The sequence below is a fragment of the Orycteropus afer genome, unplaced genomic scaffold, assembly GCF_000298275.1.
Source record: "Orycteropus afer afer isolate SDZICR_OR568_19922 unplaced genomic scaffold, OryAfe1.0 scaffold00147, whole genome shotgun sequence".
Lineage (NCBI taxonomy): Eukaryota > Metazoa > Chordata > Mammalia > Tubulidentata > Orycteropodidae > Orycteropus > Orycteropus afer.
In genome coordinates, this window is record NW_006921734.1 from 6,138,481 (window position 1) to 6,158,239 (window position 19,759).

At 35.6% G+C, this 19,759-nt stretch overlaps 1 protein-coding gene across 1 annotated transcript in view; it reads right to left on the reverse strand.

The window, feature by feature from the left end:
• The window catches only part of DYNC2H1 (dynein cytoplasmic 2 heavy chain 1), a 505,271-nt gene that overhangs the window by 117,705 nt on the left and 367,807 nt on the right, over nt 1-19,759 (reverse strand). The window contains exon 84 of the mRNA XM_007946035.1: nt 11,789-11,998. Coding sequence (XP_007944226.1) covers nt 11,789-11,998 — 210 coding nt within the window. The remainder of the gene's footprint in view (nt 1-11,788; nt 11,999-19,759) is intronic.

Genomic DNA, 19,759 nt, shown 5'->3' on the forward strand with positions numbered 1-19,759 from the left:
CTACAGAAACAATTAACTTTTAAAATGTATTTACCTTGTGTCTTGCCACTTTGGTAAATTTAAAACTCTTATAAGTTCTACAGCATTTTTGTAGAGACCTTAAAAAAAAAAAAAAAAAAAACCAAATCCACTGCCATGGAGTTGGATCCAATGCATAGCGACCCCTCCTTGGGTTTCCAACGCAGTTATCACTACAGAAGTAGATTGCCCAACCTTCCTTCCGAGTATTTTGTATATAAATGATCATATCCTCTCCAAATAAAGACAGATTTCCTTCTTCCTTTTAATCAGTATGTCTTTTGCTTCTTTTTCTTGACTTACAAGGAACTTTAATACCATCATGAACAAAATTTACAAGAGTGAACATAATACCTATATCTAATACAGGAGGAACACATTAAGCTTTTTACTACTAAATAGGTTAGCTGTAGCTTTTTTTGTAGATGCTTTTTTATTCATTTAAGAACTTTCACTTCCAATCCTAGTTTGCTAAAATTTTTATAATGATTGGATACTGAATTTTATCTAATGGTTCTTCTGTGTCAATTGAGATGATCATATAATTTTTGTTTATTAATTATTAAAATGGTAAAAGCCATTGATTATTTTTATTGTTGTTGAGAATATACACAGCAGAGCATACACCAATCCAACAGGTTCTCCATATAAAATCAATGACACTGACTGAATTGAGTGTACAACCACACTCACACTCTTTTTCTGGATCGTTCCCTCCCCCATTAACAGAAAATCACTATCCCTGAAGTTTCCTATCAAATCTATCAAGTTGCTGTTGTCAGTTTGATCCAATATAGATAGTTCTTCAAAGAGTACAATGTTCAAGGCAGGTATTCTTTACTGCTTAAGCTAAACTATTATTATTGATTGGTTTTTGGATGTTAACTGAAACTTGTATTGTTGGAATAAATCCTACTTGGTTATGAGCCATTTTCCATTTCATATCTTGGATTCCATTTGCAAACATCTTTTTAAGAAATTTACTCTCTTTATCGATGGAAACTGAGCCTTAGTTATGTTTTACTCTAAGGTCTTTGTAAAGTTTTGGTACCAGACAATTCTGGACTCAGAAAAAGTTGGCAAGTACCTACCTCTTCCATTTTCAGGAAGAATTTTACAGAGTTGGTATTATATCACATTTAAATGTTTGTAAGAATTCACCAGTGTATTCTAGGAGCTCTTTTTATGGGAAAAATTTAAAGAATAAATCTATTTTCTTTAACAAGTATAGGTCATATGTGTTATCTATTTTTCCTTGAGTGAATGTTGGTAGTTTGTGTCTTTCAAGAAATTTATGAATTTCATTCATGCTGTTGAACTTACCAGTACAATGTTTTAAATATTAATTTATTTTCCTTTGAATACTGTATAAGATATAGTGATGTCCCCTTCCTTATTGTTGATACTGGCAATTTCTGATGTTTCTGTTTTCTAATATATCTTCCAGATTAAATGAGTAAAGCTTATGTTTCCATAAGGTCCTATGTTGCCTCATTATGTATACATCTTTATTATATTTATTTTATCTTTTCTTTGGTTATTTTAGGGTTTATACTACATACTTTAATTTATAAAAGTCTATCTTTAAGTATACCTATGCCTCGCTTATCAACTATCTTGTTACCTAACATTTCACCATTTACAACAATAATAAAAATATCTACTAGCTATTTTGTGCATTGATGATATATGTCTGGCAGTACTGAATGCCAAGGTGTGAGTCAAGAGTAATGCTGGCTGCGATTGTTAAAGTTATGTGTCTTCTTGGCTGGGCCACAAGAGTAATGCTGGCTGAGATTGTTAAAGTTATGTGTCTTCTTGGCTGGGCCACAATTCTAAGTGGCTTGGCAGTTACATGATGACATAATTGGGCAGTTACGTATAAAGTAATTGAGTAGTTAAGTAATAATATAATTTAGCAGCTATGTAAAGATGTGGTAATCTTCTATTTTGTGATTTGACGTGGTCATCCTCATTTTCACAGAATGTCCGTTTTTGCACAACGACTTGGTCTTTGGAAACTAACCATGTTGATAAGTGAGGAGTGGGTATGAGTTAACACTGCATGAAAAATACAAAAACGTACAATAGTGTATTTCCATTTTCATTTGCTAAATGTATGAAAAAAAGACAAGTAGAAGAACAAATTCTGGAGTAAAACCTTCTGTTAAACATGCTAAACAGACAATGCATATTCTATTATCTTAGCATGATGATAGCATTAAGTGAGGGATAGTAAAAGAGAATCCCAAGGAACTAGAAATTCTGGGTATATGTAGACCCCTTTGTTCTTACATAGAGCAACAGAAAGTATTTACATTTATAAGTGTATATAATCAAATTTTCATTATAAGTGAAGAAACAGATGCGGTGAGAGAGGAGTTACATCCCAGTATTTGATAAGCCTTTGTAGATGGATATGTGGAGTTTTGTGCACATAAAGCTGAAAACTGCCTCTTAAAACAAGAACTATCATTTAGCTGCTTGAACACATTAACATACACAATATTCAATGAGAAATAAAGTGAAAAGAACTATGACCTAGGAATGACAACATCAGAACTGTAATATAAGCTTTGATACCTTATCAGGATAGTAATTCCTTTTAGCTTTAGTTTCCTAATCGAAGAAAAACAAGGATAGATGAGAGTAGCAAATTAGATAACGACTACAAAAGTAATCTATGACAGCTAAAGAGTTACATAAACATAGGCATTACTTTATTCTAATAGAAAAATGCAAATTATTCAACAATAATTATCATTTGGTAAAATAGCTCTGGGTATGAATTTTCTAAGCACTCATTTGTATGCAGAGAAATATATTTTAAAAAGGAGGAGACTTTAAGAAAAGATAGATCCCCAACCATTTTATGAGAATGAGATTTTTTTTCTCCCCAAAGCCTTGAAGATCAAAGTTAGAGGTGGTTGTGGACGCTGACAAAGCAGAATGGAGAGCAACAGAAAGATGATGTGGGAGATGGTACTGTCCTTTTTTATAGGATTTCTGACTATAGAATAGTGGTTCCCAAAGTTTAGCATGCAGCAGAACCACCTAAAGGAATTGAAAAACTACTGATTGTGGGGTAACACACCTAAAGTTCCTAATTCAGTAGGTCTGAGGTGGGGCTCAAGAATTCTAACAAGTTTTCAAATGATGTTGATGCTATTTTCTGGAGACCGTACTTTGGGAACCACTGCTATAAAGAAAGGCTATGGAAGGAAAATGAGGCAATCCACTTCTGTAAAGATTTACAGCTTTGAAAACCCAATCAATAAGTGTCTTTATGAGCTGGAATCAACTTGATGGCAGTGGGTCCCCCACCCACCCCTTCTCCCGGTATGGCAGAGAAAAGAATGAAAGGAAAACTTAGTCCAGCAGAGGAGATCTTATTTTTAGGCATTCAGAAATTATATCACAAACTTCTTTGTGTACACATGTGAGCAATGAAAAGAGTGCATTCTTTTCCTTCAATTTTTAAAAGTGTCAGTTATGCAAAAAAAAAAAAAAATATATATATATATATATAGAGAGAGAGAGAGAGAGAGAGAGAGATGGTTAGAAATTTATTTTGAAAAACTTAAGATCCACTAGCAATCTTGGCTATATCATCAGAGAGTATCTGGTTTAAAAAATTAAAAAAGCCATTTAGTATCACCACTCAGTGTATTAGGATAAATTGAAATATACAGTCAATATATATGTTGGATTTATAAATTTGTTGTTGTTGTTAGGTGCCATTGCATTGGGTCAGTTCTGACTGATGAAATAATGCCCAGTCCTGCACCATCCTAACAATCCTTACTATACCTGAGCCCCTGGTTGTAGCCACTGTGTCAATCCATCTAGTTGAGGATCCTTCCCTTTGTTGCTGATCCTCTACTTTACCAAGTATGCTATCCTTCTCCAGGGAACGGTCCCTTCTGACAACATGACCAAAGTAGGTGAGATGAAGTCTGGCCATTCTCACTTCGAAGGAGCATTCCAGTTTCACTTCTTCCAGGACAGATTTGTTAGTTCTTCTGGCACTCCATGGTTGTCTCAGTATTTTTTGCCAACACCAAATTCAAAGGCATTAATTCTTCTTTCGTTTTCCTTATTCATATGTTTTCACGTGCATATGTGGCAAGTAAAAATACTATGACTTGGGTCAGGGGAACCTTAGTCTTTAAGGTGACATCCTTGCCTCCTTAACACTCTAAAGAGGACTTTTGCAACAGATTTGGCCAGTGCAATATGACATCTGATTTCCTGACTACTGCTTCCATGGGTGCTGATTGTGGATCTAAGTAAAATGAAATTCCTGACAACTTCAATCTTTTCTCCATTTGTCGTACTGTTGCATATTGGTCCAGCTATAAGAATTTTCATTTTCTTTACGTTGAGGTGTAATCTGTGCTGAAGACTATCATCTTTAATCTTCATCAGTAAGTGTGTCAAGTTATCTTCACTTTCAACAAGCAAGGTTGTATCATCTGCATCTTGCATGTTGTCAATGAATCTTCCTCCAATCCTGATGTTCCATTCTTCTTCATATAGTGCAGTTTCTTGGATTATTTTCTCAGCATACAGATTGAATAAATATGGTGAAGGGATACAACCCTAAAACCCTTTCTTGCTGATTTTAAACTATGCAGTATACCCTTGTTCTGTTAGAATGACAGCTTCCTCATAAGCACAATTTAGTGTTCTGGAATTCCCATTCTTTGCAATATTATACATTAATGTGTTATGATCCACACACTCATATGCCTTTGCATAGTCAATAAAACACTGGTAATCATCCTTCTGGTATTCTCTGCTTTCAGCCAAGGTCTATTTGACATCAGCATTGATATCTCTCATTCTGCATCCTCTTCTGAATCTGGCTTGCATTTCTCAAAGTTCCCTAACAATATACTGTTGTAATAGTTTTTGAATTATCTTCAGCAAAATTTTGCTTGTGTCTAATATTAGTGATACTGTTCGATAATTTCCACATTTTGTTGGATCATCTCACTTTGGAATGGGCACAAATATTGATCTCTTCCAGTCAGTTGGCCTGGTAACTCTTACAAATTTATTGGCATAAATGAGTAAGCACCTCTAGCACTGCGTTCATTTGTTGACACATCTCAGTGGGTCTTCCATCAATTCCTGGAGCTTTGCTTTTTCTACAATTCCTTCAATGCAGCTTGGACATCTTCCTTCAGTATCATTGGTTCTTGATTATGAAATAGTTGAACATCAACCAATTCTTTTTAGTACAGTGACATCTTCTTCCTTCAATCTTCTTTTGATGCTTCCTGCGTCACTCAATATTTTTCCCATAGAATCTTTCAATATTGCTTATCTAGGCTTCGATTTTTTCTTCAGTTCTTTCAGCTTGAGAAATGCTGAGCATGCTCTTCCCTTTTGACTTTCTAACTCCAAACCTTTGCACACTGCATTATAATACTTTACTTGGTCTTCTCAAGCTGCCCTTTGAAGCCTTCTGTTCAGTTCTATTACTTCATCATTTCTTCCATTCACTTTAGCGACACTCTGGTCAAGAGCAAGTTTCAGAGTCTTTTCTGATATCTATTTTGGTCTTTTATTCCTTTCCTTTCTTTTTAATAACTCTTTGCTTTCTTCATGTATAATGTTCTTGATGTTATCCTCAAAATCATCTGGTCTTCAATAACTGGTGTTCAAAACATCAAATCTGTATTTCAGATGGTGTCTAAAGTTAGATGGAATATAATCAATGTCATATTTTGTCTCTCTTTGTTGTTGTTATTTGTTGTTAGGTGCTGTCGAGTCAACCCCTAGTGACCCCATGCACAGCAGAACAAAACACTGCCCGATCCCGTGCCAGCTCCACGATCCTTGCTATACTTGAGCCCATCATCGCAGCCACCATGTCAATCCATCTCGTTGAAGGCCTCCCCCTCTTTCATCGACCCTCCACCCTACCAAGCATGACATCTTTCTCCAAGGAATGGTCCCTTCTGACAACATGACCAAAATAGGTGAGATGAAGTCTGGCCATTCTCGCTTCCAAGGAGCATTTCAGGTGTACTTCCTCCAGGACAGATCTGTTAGTTCTTTTAGCAGTTCATGGTACTTTCTGCATTCTTCGCCAGCACCACAAGTCAAAAGTATCAACTCTTTTTCGGTCTTCCTTATTCATTGTCCAGCTCTCACATGCATACGAGGCAACTGGAAATATTATGGCTTCTGTCAAATGCACCTTAGTCTTCAAGGAGACATCCTTGCTCCTCAGCATTTGAAACAGTTCCTTCGCAGTTGACCTTCCCAACGCTACATGTCGTCTAATGTCCTGACTGCTGCTTCCATTGGCATCCATTGTAGAACCAAGCAATGTGAATTCTTTGACAACCTCAATCTTCTCTCCATTTATTGTGATGCTGCTCATTGGCCTAGTTGTGAGGAATTTTGTTTTCTTTATATTGAGATGTAATCCATACTGCAGACTGTATTCTTCAACCTTCATCAGTAAGTGCCTCGAGTCATGCTTGCTTTCAGCAAGCAAAGTTGGATTGTCTGTGTATCTCAGGTTGTTAATAATTCTTCCTCCCAACTGATGCCACATTTTTCTTCATATAGTCCAGCTTCTCGGATTATTTGCTCAGCATATAGACTGAATAAGTATGGGGAAAGGATACAATCCTGACGCACTCCCTTCCTGATTTTAAACCATGCACTATCTGTCCCCTTGTTCCATTTGAACGACAGCCTCCTGGTCATAGTACAGGTTGGAAACATGGAAGCCTCTGAAAATAAATATGTACTTTTGAAGTATTTTTATAATTTGCATGGAAATTTGCAAGACACCACAGTACAAAAAACTGAATGATGAGTGTTGGGGATGTGTAATAGGCACGATTAAAAAATTTCATTTTAAAAGGAACACAATCTCTTAATTTATACCAAAATAGTACACTGGTTTAGTGATTATTCAGAAAGAAAGATGAAGAAATTTGGTGTTGTTGTTATAACTTTCCACATTATGATTTAAAGCCCAAGTCCTAACATTTAAAAGAAGATTAAGTACATTTTACAGTATTATTTTGTTTAACAAAAAAGTAAAAGCAAAGTAACTACTGTGAATTTTTATAAGACAACAGGTTTAAGCAGATAACCATAAACTGTCAAGGAAATAAAAGATTTATAACTCTTTCTAGGAAAATTCCTACTCCCTGTCAGAAACAGTAAAGAAAAATATCAGGTACTGAACTAGTTCCTAAATTACATTAAATCATATCACATAGTACAGAACTTGTCACATTCAAATGTAATAGAAATTAAATTTTTATTCTGAAATAAATGGAGTAATACTAAATTCTCAATTTTTGTTAAAACTCATTAGAAAGTAAATGTCAGGAAGTATTATATTGATCATGTCATAGTGAAGGGCAGCCTAGTATCATCTGAGTTTCACCAAATAGTCTCAACTATTTCCAAAGACACTATCTGTGATATAATTTAATTGTGCTTTGCGAAACACATTGCTCATCTTTTGAGAGAATTTTAACAAGAACACAAATTCATTTCCATGCAAATTATAAAAATACTTCAAAAGTACATATTTATTTTCAGAGGCTATGTTTCTTAATTCAAAGGGAAAAAGGAATTTTTAATTCAATAAATTACATATTGAGATTTTCTACATCTTAAAAAAAGCACGTTAATTAAGAAATAAGTCATCAAGTCCTATTGCTGTGTCAAATGGGAAAATATTTAGCAGATCTTAATGGAGCAGGAAAGAGAAAAATATATGAAGAATTAAAAACTGTAACCCCTTTCCATATATACACAATCCTTTGGTCTTAATCAAAGGAGCTCTGGTGGTGCTGTGGCTCAGACACTCAGCTGCTAATCAAAAAGTCAACATTTGAACCTACCTACTACTCTGTGGGAGAAAGATGAGTTAGCCTGCTTCCATAAAAATTTACAGCCTTGGAAACCCTATAAGGTCACTATGAGTTGGAATTGACTTGATGGCAGTGGTTGTGGTTTTTTTTTTTTTTTTGTTGGTTGGTCTTAATTAAGGAAATCATTTCATATGATTTAGTTCTTTGTTTTCCTTCAATATGATCTAAGGCAGCCACATCATATTGATTGATTAAATCAATATGATTTAATTTTAAGGTATTCATTTTATTCAAATATTTAAGTCAAAGGTCACCCAGGTGATTAACAGCACAAACAAAATAAGAAATCAGGTTTGCAAATTACCCTTCATATATTTAGTTAATAACAACTTAGAGCCCTCTTAAACTACCCCAGACAGGGTCCTAACCATTTCCTACCTAGTTGAATAAACAAAAACCTCACAATATTCCTAATTCTATAAACTATTTTTAAGCAGTGTTATACATGGGGTCACCATAAACAAAGGCAGGACTCCACCATAGGTAATAATAACAACCACCAGAACATTCCAAAAGTTGTCCTTTGCATAATGATATTCTCCTAAAGTAACAATAACAAAAATATCTAACATTTATAAAGTATTTGCTACGTGGCAAGCATTTTACCCATATAAATTTAAAATATAATCCTCATAATTATCTCGTGATGTAGGCACTATTATTACACTCACTTTACAAATGAGAAAACCAAAGTTTAGAGAGATTTTAAGTGTTCTGCTCAAGGTCAAACAGCTACTAAATTGCAGAAGTTGGATTCAAACAGACAATCTGACACAAGAAGCCATATTCTTAGATATTTTATTACATTATTTCTACTTGAATTGTTTTCATGCTTGTAGCATTTTATCCAGCTCCTTAATTTTACTGTGCTTCATTCTATGCCAGTCCCATTGGATTTACCATCTTCTTCAACACAACTCATGTTCTTATATCACTATCATTATTCTCCTCTTTTTAATTCAACAGTATTCAGTCTATATTATACATTTGGCCCTTACATAGTATATAGTTCGATTTTGAAAGAAATGAACTTATAAGAGTAATTATCTTTTGATCAATAAATTTAAACCATTTCATTGACTGTGACAACCAGATGTGCCAAGATTCAAACCTAACTCAGCAACTATGCCCTGTGCAACTCATGTTTAAGTTATTTAACACTACTCTGCCTCAGAGTGCCTCAGGTTCCTCACAGTAAAACGGGGATAACAGTAGTACCACCTCATAATGTGACTGTGATGATTAAATGAGTTAATGGAAAATTCTTAGAAAATTCTTAGAACTATTTTCACTGGTTTCTGTAATGTGTCAACATGCTTTCATGAGTAACAATATATTAACCTCAAAAACAAATTAGTCACAATTTATGGAATAAAGTACTATTGTATTTTGATGATCATAGCTGATTAACTGAGATAGTAAACTGTATTTCAGTGAACAATACAAAGCTGAAATCCTTTTTCGAGGTTAAGGAAAATAAGGATGCCAGAGTACTTCTTTTTGTATACATAGAAAAGAAATATGTATCTCCTTCGCTACCAGAGCTCCCTCGTATTAGTAAGAGGTAGAAAGTCCTGGGAAGGCTATCATTATTATCAGACAGAGAGGATTTTTTGGTTGACTATCAGAGTCAATATACTTCCCTATATTGAGAGTAAAGAGCAGGACAAAAAGAAAACCTAATTTCCATAGAAAACCAAAAAACCCAAACCCACTACCATTGAGTCGACTCAGACTCAGCAACCTTCATTGGGTTTCCCAGGTTGTAAATCTTTATGGAAGGAGATTGGCCCATCTTCCTTCTGCAGAGTGGCTGGTGGGTTTGAACTGCCAACCTTCTGGTTAGCAGCCAAATACTTAGGCACTGTGCCACCAGAGCTCCTTAATTCCCATAGAGTTCTAGCAAAATATTTTCCAGGTACCAAGTTCTATAAGATTTAGGTTTTCCAAATACCTAAAAAAAAATCTATCCAAGATATTCCATATTTTTTTGTTTCTACCTAATATATCTGAAAAACACGGGCTTTGCACTTTTTTTTTTTTTTTTTTTAAATATATGTGGTAGTTAAGGTTGTTGTCAGGAGCTCTGGTAGCATAGTGGCTAAGGCACTTGACTGCTAACCAGAAGGCTGGCGGTTCAAACCCACCAGCCACTCCTCGAAAGGAAGATGGGGCAATTTACTTCCGTAGTGGTACTGCCTCGGAAACCCAAGGAGGGGTCGCTATGAGTCGGGTCCGACTCGACGGCACATAACAACAACAACACAACAACAAGGTTGTTGTCAGCTTGTCTGGGCCTGGTTGAGTGGCTGGGCGGCTGGATGTAGTTATTCTCTGGTGAGATTAGCAATCAATTCCATGGTGGAATCTACTGGAGCAGCTGAGTGCTGCTTTAGGGATGTGGTCTGCTTCCAAATATAAGCAGCAGCTTTGAGGAAGGTCTTTTGGCACACTTGAACCTTGCATGTAGTCAAGTCATTGTTCAACAGCCTGCCATGCCCTGCCTATCTTGGGGCTTCTCCTGGACTTGAATTAGTGGTTTGCCACGTTGTTTGGTAATATTGGGACTGCTCCTTTTTTCTTGTCGACCTTGGATTTATCACCCTCAGCAGCCAGCAGCTGCCTGAGTAAATAAAAGCCTCTAGCTTCAGTGGGCCAGGAGCAAGAGGCAGAACTGAAGTCCAAGGTGAAGGGGCTTTCATCCAGCCCTAGAGCCTGGCACTTTGAATTCGGACTTCAAGCCTCCAAAATTGTAAGAGAGTAAGCTCCTGTTTGTTAAAGCCATCCCACTTATGGCATTTTCTGTTACAGTAGCACAGAGGTAACCAAAACAATATATTATCTATTTTATTCAGATAGCAGTCTGATCACACGTAGTCCAAGAATACTCAAGCAATAAACCAATAATCAGACGTTAAAGATTTATCTTCAAATATCATAGCCAATGATGCTTGCCTATGATCTCACAGATATAAAACCACTCCACATCCTTAACTGTGAGCTGTTTGAAGCGACCAGTTTGAGCACTATTGACAATTTTTTTCAGGCTCTGAATAACTGTAGGGTTCTCAGCAGGGGCTGGGGGAATTAGCTCAACCTTGGCATAGTGCCAAAATGTGGACAATCAAGGCTTCAAATAAGTCATAACAGCATTTACCATCGCTGGAAACTTTCTACCAGGTTACAGACAAATTGGGCCATGGTTCTAGGATGAAAAAGTGGCTTTACACTCATCTTAAATGGTTTAATTATTCACCAAGATAAATATTTATTTCTTATTTGCTAGAAGTACTCTGATTTTCCACTGGGTAACCACCATCCTTTTAGTCTCCATATATGCATTACAGATGGAGCTGATTCTATCACCACTGCTGGTATAGGCATTTGGCTGAAGATCTAGACAAACAGAGCTTTGCACACTCTGTCCACAAATCTAGCATAGGAATAGGTACATGGCATACCCAATTAGTTTGAATCAAAGCTAATCACAAGATTATTTGTTTGAGTTAGGAAACATTGTTCACCCTTTGGTTGGACTTGAAGCTTAGAAGATATAAGATGCTAGGTTACACCAGATGAACATATGATCTGACCAAAAGTAAAGTCAACATAGAGGAAAAGATAGTAATTACACACACACACACAAAATAATTGGACCACAAAAGTTTTACAGGTCCTAATGGCAATTTTAATTTCTGCGGTACCAGCTACCCTGGTCTTCAGTTACATTAGAAACTAATTCCTACATGGCTGAAGTCGTTTTCTGATACTATTATCTTAAAGACAAATGTATACATGATGGAAGAATCTTTTATAGAAACAAAATATAAATACATATGGTAAAATTGGCTTACCTTTTGGTTTAATAAAGCACTTGCCAATTTTTGTACTTCTGAACTCAATAATGTAGTTCCTCTGATGACTTTGCTGAGAGCAGCAAGTGACTGATGAACACTCTGTACTAAACGAATGGCATTGAATTGTTCCAGAACGATGAATGATAGTATTGGAGATGCTTGTCGATCATTAGGAGAAGACACTTTTTGATGAATCAGGTTTGAATTCTAAAAGAACAATATATCATGTCACATTTACTGAAATGTAATACAAATTACTGATTTATTAAAATACTTCAATTGTTATGTAAATGTTTTGTTGTATATACTGCTTGAAATTCTTGCTTTATGAATGGCCAGATTTAATATATCTGCAAATACTTAGAAAGGGGACTCTGGAGTTCACCAACATTTAAGTGATGTGGGGGTAGGAACTAAGAGTGGTCAAGGGGTACCATATTGAGATGCAGTAGTTGATACAGTAGGAAAATAAAACAGAAAATGGCACCATGTAAGCCCATGCAGACAGCAGAACAGCTATATTACCACTCTGTCTCTACAAAGAGAGCAGGATAGATTGCTGCTCTGAAGTAAAATGTGAGTGACCATTTAGTTGAAGGCGAAAATGACTTGACTTTATAGTGCACTACACACTAAAGAGCTTGGGCTCAAAACCAGTGATTATTATTTGTTTCTTAGCTGTTTCTACATTCATACTTTAACAGAGAACATGATACACAGAATTTCTGGGGCTTCTCAAATTAGTAAGAAAAATTCAAGGAGTCCTATTGTTTCTAAACAGCTTATGAGGTTAAAAGGGGGAAAAAGCACCTTCAGTAGTGTCAAAGAATTTTTAAAAGATAAATTTGAGAAGTCCTGTTCTCTTAGCTATTATTCTAATTTTATCTATGTATTCTGCTTAGAATCCTAGGTAAGTATCCTTTCTCTTTGTTCTACTGAGTTTCATATTCAAACAATCTACAAAAGCACTCTCTTTTTTTTTCATCTATTTAGCATAATAAATAATTCCATAATGTGATGATCTACCATGACATTGCCATTATAAGAGATACATTTATTTTATTCTCCTCAGAAAATCATCATTAAATAAATTGTATTGGTATATAATCACTTTCAAAGACATATTTAGAGTATGAGCTCCAGTTTAGGCATTTTTATTTCTACTTGTGCTATGTTTAAATACTAAAGTTGCTGCAATAATTTTTGGGACATACATAAATGTACATAAATGTACACACTTAAATAATTGATGGTAAATTCAAAACTAAATCTAGATAAGGAAATCTAACTGTTAACAAATATTAATTAAAATTATTACTCCTTACACTGAAATTGAATTAATTATTTGAACCAGATTATGCAATAAATAATACATATCTCCAACCAGAATCACCTATTTAATAAAACTGTGAAATAAAATTTGGGTTATAGATCTTCCATGATTCTTTATGTTAAAACAGCCTTTTGGCAGTGAATGTTATGCAGGATTTAAACATTTAGCTATCTTATACTATGTAAGATTAGAAAATAACATATATATATCTACTTCCGTAGTGATACCACCTCGGCAACCCAAGGAGGGGTCGCTATGAGTCAGGGCCAATTTGATGGCACATAACAACAACAACATCACACACACACACACACACACACATATATAAAATTTGTTTTCAAGTGGATTTGAATCCATTCTATTATGTTGATGTGACAAATCGGCACCGTCACTATACAGAACAAGTACATCCAAACTTATCATAATTCAAGTAAGTATTTATTTATCTGCAATCTAAACAGAGAGCAAGCTTACTGCACTTAACTTTTTAAAAGGCTGATTTAGAAGAGAGTAACTGTGAAGAATTTCTAAAATTCAAGTGGAATCCAAGGAAGCACTATGGTCTATAGACAAGCACGAAGTGTAAAACACACATTGGATTTCAAAGGTTTACTATGGAAAAAGGATGTAAAATATCACATTAATAATTTTTATGTTGATTACATTTTGGATGTGTCAGGATAAATAAAATATATTATTAAAGTTAATTTAATCTGTTTCTTTTTACTTATTTAAATGTAGTTACAAGAAAATTTAAAATTATATACATGGTTCTCATTTGTGCCTACATTTTACATTAAGGGACAATGCTAGTCTAGAGGCTATCAAATAAAATTTCTATAAGATTATCAGTAAGAATAGAAGAAAAATTTGGAATAGAGAAGAGTCTCAATAAGTGTTTTGTTAATGAATAAACTTAAAAAATGTGGAAAAAAATGAAAACATTAAGGGAAACTGGAGTACAAAGCTGTGATAAATTAATGAGTGAGAAAGTTTAATATGAACAAAAGACAGCAATATATATTTTAACATATACTGTAACATAAAACATTTCTACAGGCCTTCACAAAATCCAAATAAAAATTATTGTTGTTATTGTTGTTATTTGCCATCGAGTCGGTCCCGACTCATAGCGACCCCTCCTTGGGTTTCTGAGGCAGTATCACTACAAAAGTAGACTGCCTAATCTTCCTTCTGAGGAGTGGCTTGTGGGTTTGAACCGCCAGCCTTCTGGTTAGCAGTCAAGAGCTTTAGGCCCTATGCTACCAGAGCTCCTTAAATAAAAATTAATGTAAAATAATTCTAACTCTAAATTAGAGTTACCTAAAAATAAAATAGGTATTTAACACATTCTAAACAGATTAAGAATAGAGAAGTTTTAACACAGTGGCAACATACTGGATTGCATGTTAACATAATCTTAAAACTCAAAACATACTGAAATTAATTATCATTTATAATTAAAATACAGCTGAAATCACCACATAAGTAAGTTACAACACTATATACAGTGTGATTTTTGGTGTAACTATTATGAGGTGGCAGCCACATCTTTAGTCCATTGCTTATTAAAATATGTACTTGAATGAACCATATTGTATACTTTCTAAGGATGGCTTTGACATCTTAAAGTTTACCTTATCACTTAAAATTTTTTTTTTATTTTTATTGAGATTTAGGTGAAAGATTACAGAACAAAATGGTTTTCCATTCAGCAATTCATACACATTTTGTTTCAAAACATTGATTAAAATTCCCACAAAGTAACAGAGCTCTTCCCACTTCCTCCCTGGAATGTTTACCATTTCCATTTGTCCTTTCCTATCCCTTTCTGCCTTCTGAGCTTTATCCTAGGGCAAATGCTGCCATTCTGATCTCTTACGGTTGACTGTTGTAAGGGGATATACCTCCCTAGTGTTACTGTTCATCTTAAAGGCCTGTCTCTTGTTTGGCTGAAAGTTGAATCACAAAATTTGAAGGGTAACTAAGGAATTCCACTGGTCTTTACCAGGCCAGTAAGCCCAGACTTTTATGATTATGAGTTTTGGTACATGTTTTTCTACCACTACATCTAGAGCTCCTATTATAATCCCTTTCAAGCAGTTAGCAGTGGTAGCTGGGCACCATCTAAATCTTCTGGTCTCAGAGTTGTGAAAAATGAGGTTTGCTGGTCAATAAGTCCTCTGGACTAACTGTTTCCATGTGTCTTTGATTTTCTTCACTCTTCTTTACTTTGGAGGAGGAGAGACCAATAACTGTAACTTAGAAGTCTGTTAGCAAGCTTTTAACACCCCAGTCATTACTCATTAAAGTAGGATGCAGAACAATGTCTTTGTGGATTATGTTATGTCAATTGACCCTCTTATGCAATGAGAGCTGGACAATTTATAAGGAAACCGAAGAAGAGGTGATGCTTTTGAGTTGTGGTGTTGGAGAAGAATGCAAAGAGTACCATGATCTGCTAAAAGTAGTAACAGATCTGTCCTAGAGGAAGTGCAGCCAGAATGCTCCTTGGAAGTGAGAATGGCCAGACTTCGTCTCACCTACTTTGGTCATGTTATCAGAAGGAACCATTCCCTGGAGAAGGATATCATGCTTGGTAAAGTGGAGGGCAAATGAAGAAGGAGAAGGCCCTCAACAAGATGGATAGACACAGTGACTGCAACAATGGGCTCAGATATAGCAAGGATCATGAGGCTGGCACAAGACCAGGCAGTGCTTTGTTCTGCTGAGAGTCAGAGATGATTCGACGTCACCTAACAACAACAACAACAACTGACTCTGATGTTCCCTGAGACTATGCTGATGAGCTCCAGGCCCAGGAACTCATTCCCTCAAGGTGTTGGGTTATGGCTAAGAAGTTATCATGACTTTGCCCCCCATATGCTCTATTCATGGATGTATTTGAAGCACATATAAATACTTATGTAGAAATATCCTCTATAAATTTCTCTATATATTCATAAGTATAGTCCCATTCACCTTTGCACACCTATTCCACTTGCATGTCTATTTATGGATCCACCTGTAGATTACTATTATTACAGGATTGTGTACATAATACTATTTATCTTCGTTGCCTTTAACTCTTGTGCTCCTCTCCTCCTAGCATCTTCCTTTGCCTTGAGCATTTTGTGCTGACCTCTCCTTTATTGTGTATTGCCTTTCTCTTCACCCAAGTTAATATGTTTCTACCCTCTAGTGAGGGATATATCAGCCCCTTCCCTCTCAAAATGTTTCTATGTGCAATTTTTTCCTTGACTATTTACATTACTGATTTCATACAATATTTGTCCTCTTCTGATTGACTAATTTCACTTAGCATAAGGTTCTCTAGGTTCATCCATGTGGGGAGGTGTTTTACGGATTCACTGTTACTCTTTAACATAGTATTCCATTATGTGTATGTACTAGTTTGCTTATCCATTTATCAACTGACAGACCCTTAAGTCATTTTCATCTTTTTTGCTACTGTGAATAATGCTGAAATGAACTTGAGTATTCATATATCTACTCATGTCACAGATTTTATTTCTGTAGGATATAGGTGTAGTAGTAGGATTGCTGGATCATATGGTATTTCTATTTCCAATTTTTTAAGGAAGTTCCATACTGTATCACAGTGGTTGTACCATTTTACAGTCCCATCAGCAGTGTATGAGGGTTACAGTTTCTCCATAGCTTTTCTAGCATTTGTTGTTTTTGTTGTTCTCTGTTTTTTGTGGGGTTTTTTTAAACTTTGCTATTAATGCTGGGATGAGATGGGTATCTTGTTGTTTTGCTTTGCATCTCTCCAATCGATAATGACCATGAATATTTCTTCATATATTTGTTGGTTGCCCGAGCCTTCTTTGGTGAAGTGTCTGTTCATGTCCTCTGCCCACTTTTTATTTGGATTGATTCTCTTTTTGTTTTTGAGGTGTTGAAGTTTTCTATAAATTTTTCAGATTAGCCCCTTCTCCAATATATCACTGTAAAAAAATATTTTTCTCAGTCTTTGGTTCTTTTTTCATTCTTTTGGTGAAGTCTTTTGATGCACGTAAATGTTTACTGTGCATTACTGGTAGTCGCAGTCATCTACTTTGTCTTCTCCTATTTGTGTGTATTTATGTTTAAAAGTAAATTTTTTATATTTATCAACCCCCAAAAAAACCCCAAACCCACTGCCACTAAGTCAACTCCAACTCACAGCAACTTCCATTAGGTTTCCAAGGCTGTAAATCTTTACAGAAGTAGATTATCTCATCTTCCTCCCACAGAGCAGCTGGTGGGTTTGAACCACCTGGTTAGCAGCCAGATGCCTTACCCACTATGCCACCAGAGCTCCTTTATATGATTAAAAGTTTGACATAAATCATGTTTACCCAGAAGAGAATTTCTGACATAATTACAGAAAACAGAGGGCAGAGAAGTAAGTAAAAAGAAAGAATAGCATTATAACTTTGGTTAGTTCACAGTGATAAAAGAGCTACAGAATTTCTGGCAGACCAATTCCTAGGACAACAGCAGCTATACTGCTTTCTTTTTATTTTACCCAAAGTCAGTTATTAGTGGACAAACAGATTAGATTTCTAAACCTATTCCTAGGTAATAACTATTCCTTCTCAAACAAAAAATTCCCAAAATAGCCATGCTTTAATGTCGTTTAGTTTGGTTTTGGTTGTGATAAAGATATAGAGCAAGTACAGCACAACCAGGACAAGTGTATGATAATTACCCAAAATTCATTTAAACCAGGAAGTGGTGAAGAGCTGATACAGAAGGCAAACTAGTGTGGACTAGTAGAGCAAATCACTTGCAAATTTTTTATGTCTTGAGAATTTATAATTTATATTTATAATACTATGCTATAAATAAACATCAAACCCAGTAATTACTTCCTTGTGTCCTTTAATCATGTATAATTTGGGTATATAAAAATTGAAAAAATTTCAAAAACTAGACTACAATTCTAGACATCATAGAAAATCTTAAAGTAAACAAGAAGTAAATTTGGAGGAAAAAACAGAGCTTTTGGAATGAAAAAATACAATATTTAAAATATAAAACTTTAATAGATTAATTTTAGCTAAAGAGAGAATGAGTGAACTGGAGGCAAATCTGTAGAATTTAGTCAGAATGCATCACACAGAAGAGGAAAATAATTATAAAATAAGAGAAAGAAGTTAAGACACATCATGAACAGAAAGAAAAAGGTACAAGATATATCTAATCAGAGTTCCAGAAGAAGAGACAGTAAGGTAAAGTCAATATTTAAAAAACAACTGATATCTTGCTGGTACCAATGAACAACACTAATCAAAATTCAAGAAGCACAATGAAACTTAAGGAAGATATTTAAAAATGATTGAAAGAGAAAATTAATCTACACTAAAATTCATCAGAGTAAAACTTGAGTAAGCTAAGGCAAAGAGATCTTATAGTAGCAAGAAAGACAAGACAGATCAAAGGAACAAAAACTGACTTAGCAACAAAGAGAAACAAGAAGACAGTGGAATTATATCTTGCTAGATATTCAATACAGTGAAAGACAATAGTTTAATCTAGATTTCTAGATCTTTCTAAGAAACAGGGCAAGATAGAGGCATTTTCAGATAATTAATAACTAAAACAGTTTACACCAAAAGGATCTTCCCAAAGAAAATTCAAAAGGACATACCGCAGGCAGAAGCAAAGTGACACCAAATATATTGTCGAAAATGAAAGAAAGAATATAGGCCAATGAAAATGATAATTATGGGTAAATCTAAACAAACTTAAGTATAAACAAGAAAAAGATAACATACACAACTCTCACTGAATATAAGTTTAGTGTTCTTAAACTCTGTCTGAGAGAAGAGCAATCAGCTGAGGGGATTAGGTGAGGAGGGGAAAGTCAGGCCCGTCCAGAGTAGCAGGCCGGAAGAGCAGGAGAAAGGGGATAAAAGCCTTGAACCCGGACAGAAGAGCAGTCAGCCCCAGGGTTACAGGTGAGGAGAGACAACTCAGGGATGCCCAGAGTAGCAGGCCGGAAGAGCAGGAGAAAGGGGATAAAATCCAGGAAGCCAGAGAGAAGAGCGATCAGTTGAAGGGATTAGGTGAGGAGAGGAAACTCACGCCCACCCAGAGTAGCAGGCCAGAAGAGCAGGAGAAAGGGGATAAAAGCCTTGAACCAGGACAGAAGAGCAGTCAGACCCAGGGATACAGGTGAGGAGAGACAACTCAGGGACTCCCAAAGAAGCAGGACAGAAGAGCAGGAGAAAGGGGATTAAAAGCCAGGAAGCCAGACAGAGGAACAGTCAGCCACAGGGACCCAGGTAGGGGTGATATGAGAGGTCTCCAACAGCAAGACAAACTTGTCTGTCGGTTTGTCCTACTGTGATGACGTTTAGACATGAGTTTTGATGCTGAGCCTCTGGTGTTTAAAACCCAGTGAGATGCACCTGGTGCACAGGTAACAGCCCAGCTTATAGACTGAGAGAGACTAGGAAGAAGGAAGAAGCCATCCACTTCTCAAAGAATTGGCCAGGGAAAACCTTAAGAATAGCAAAGAAACACTGTTTGGTACATTACCGCTCACCTTTAGGAATAGTCCGTTTAGGCTAAAAGGCTCTCAAAATAGGACTGGGAAAGAGCTGCAACATCTGAGTAAACCC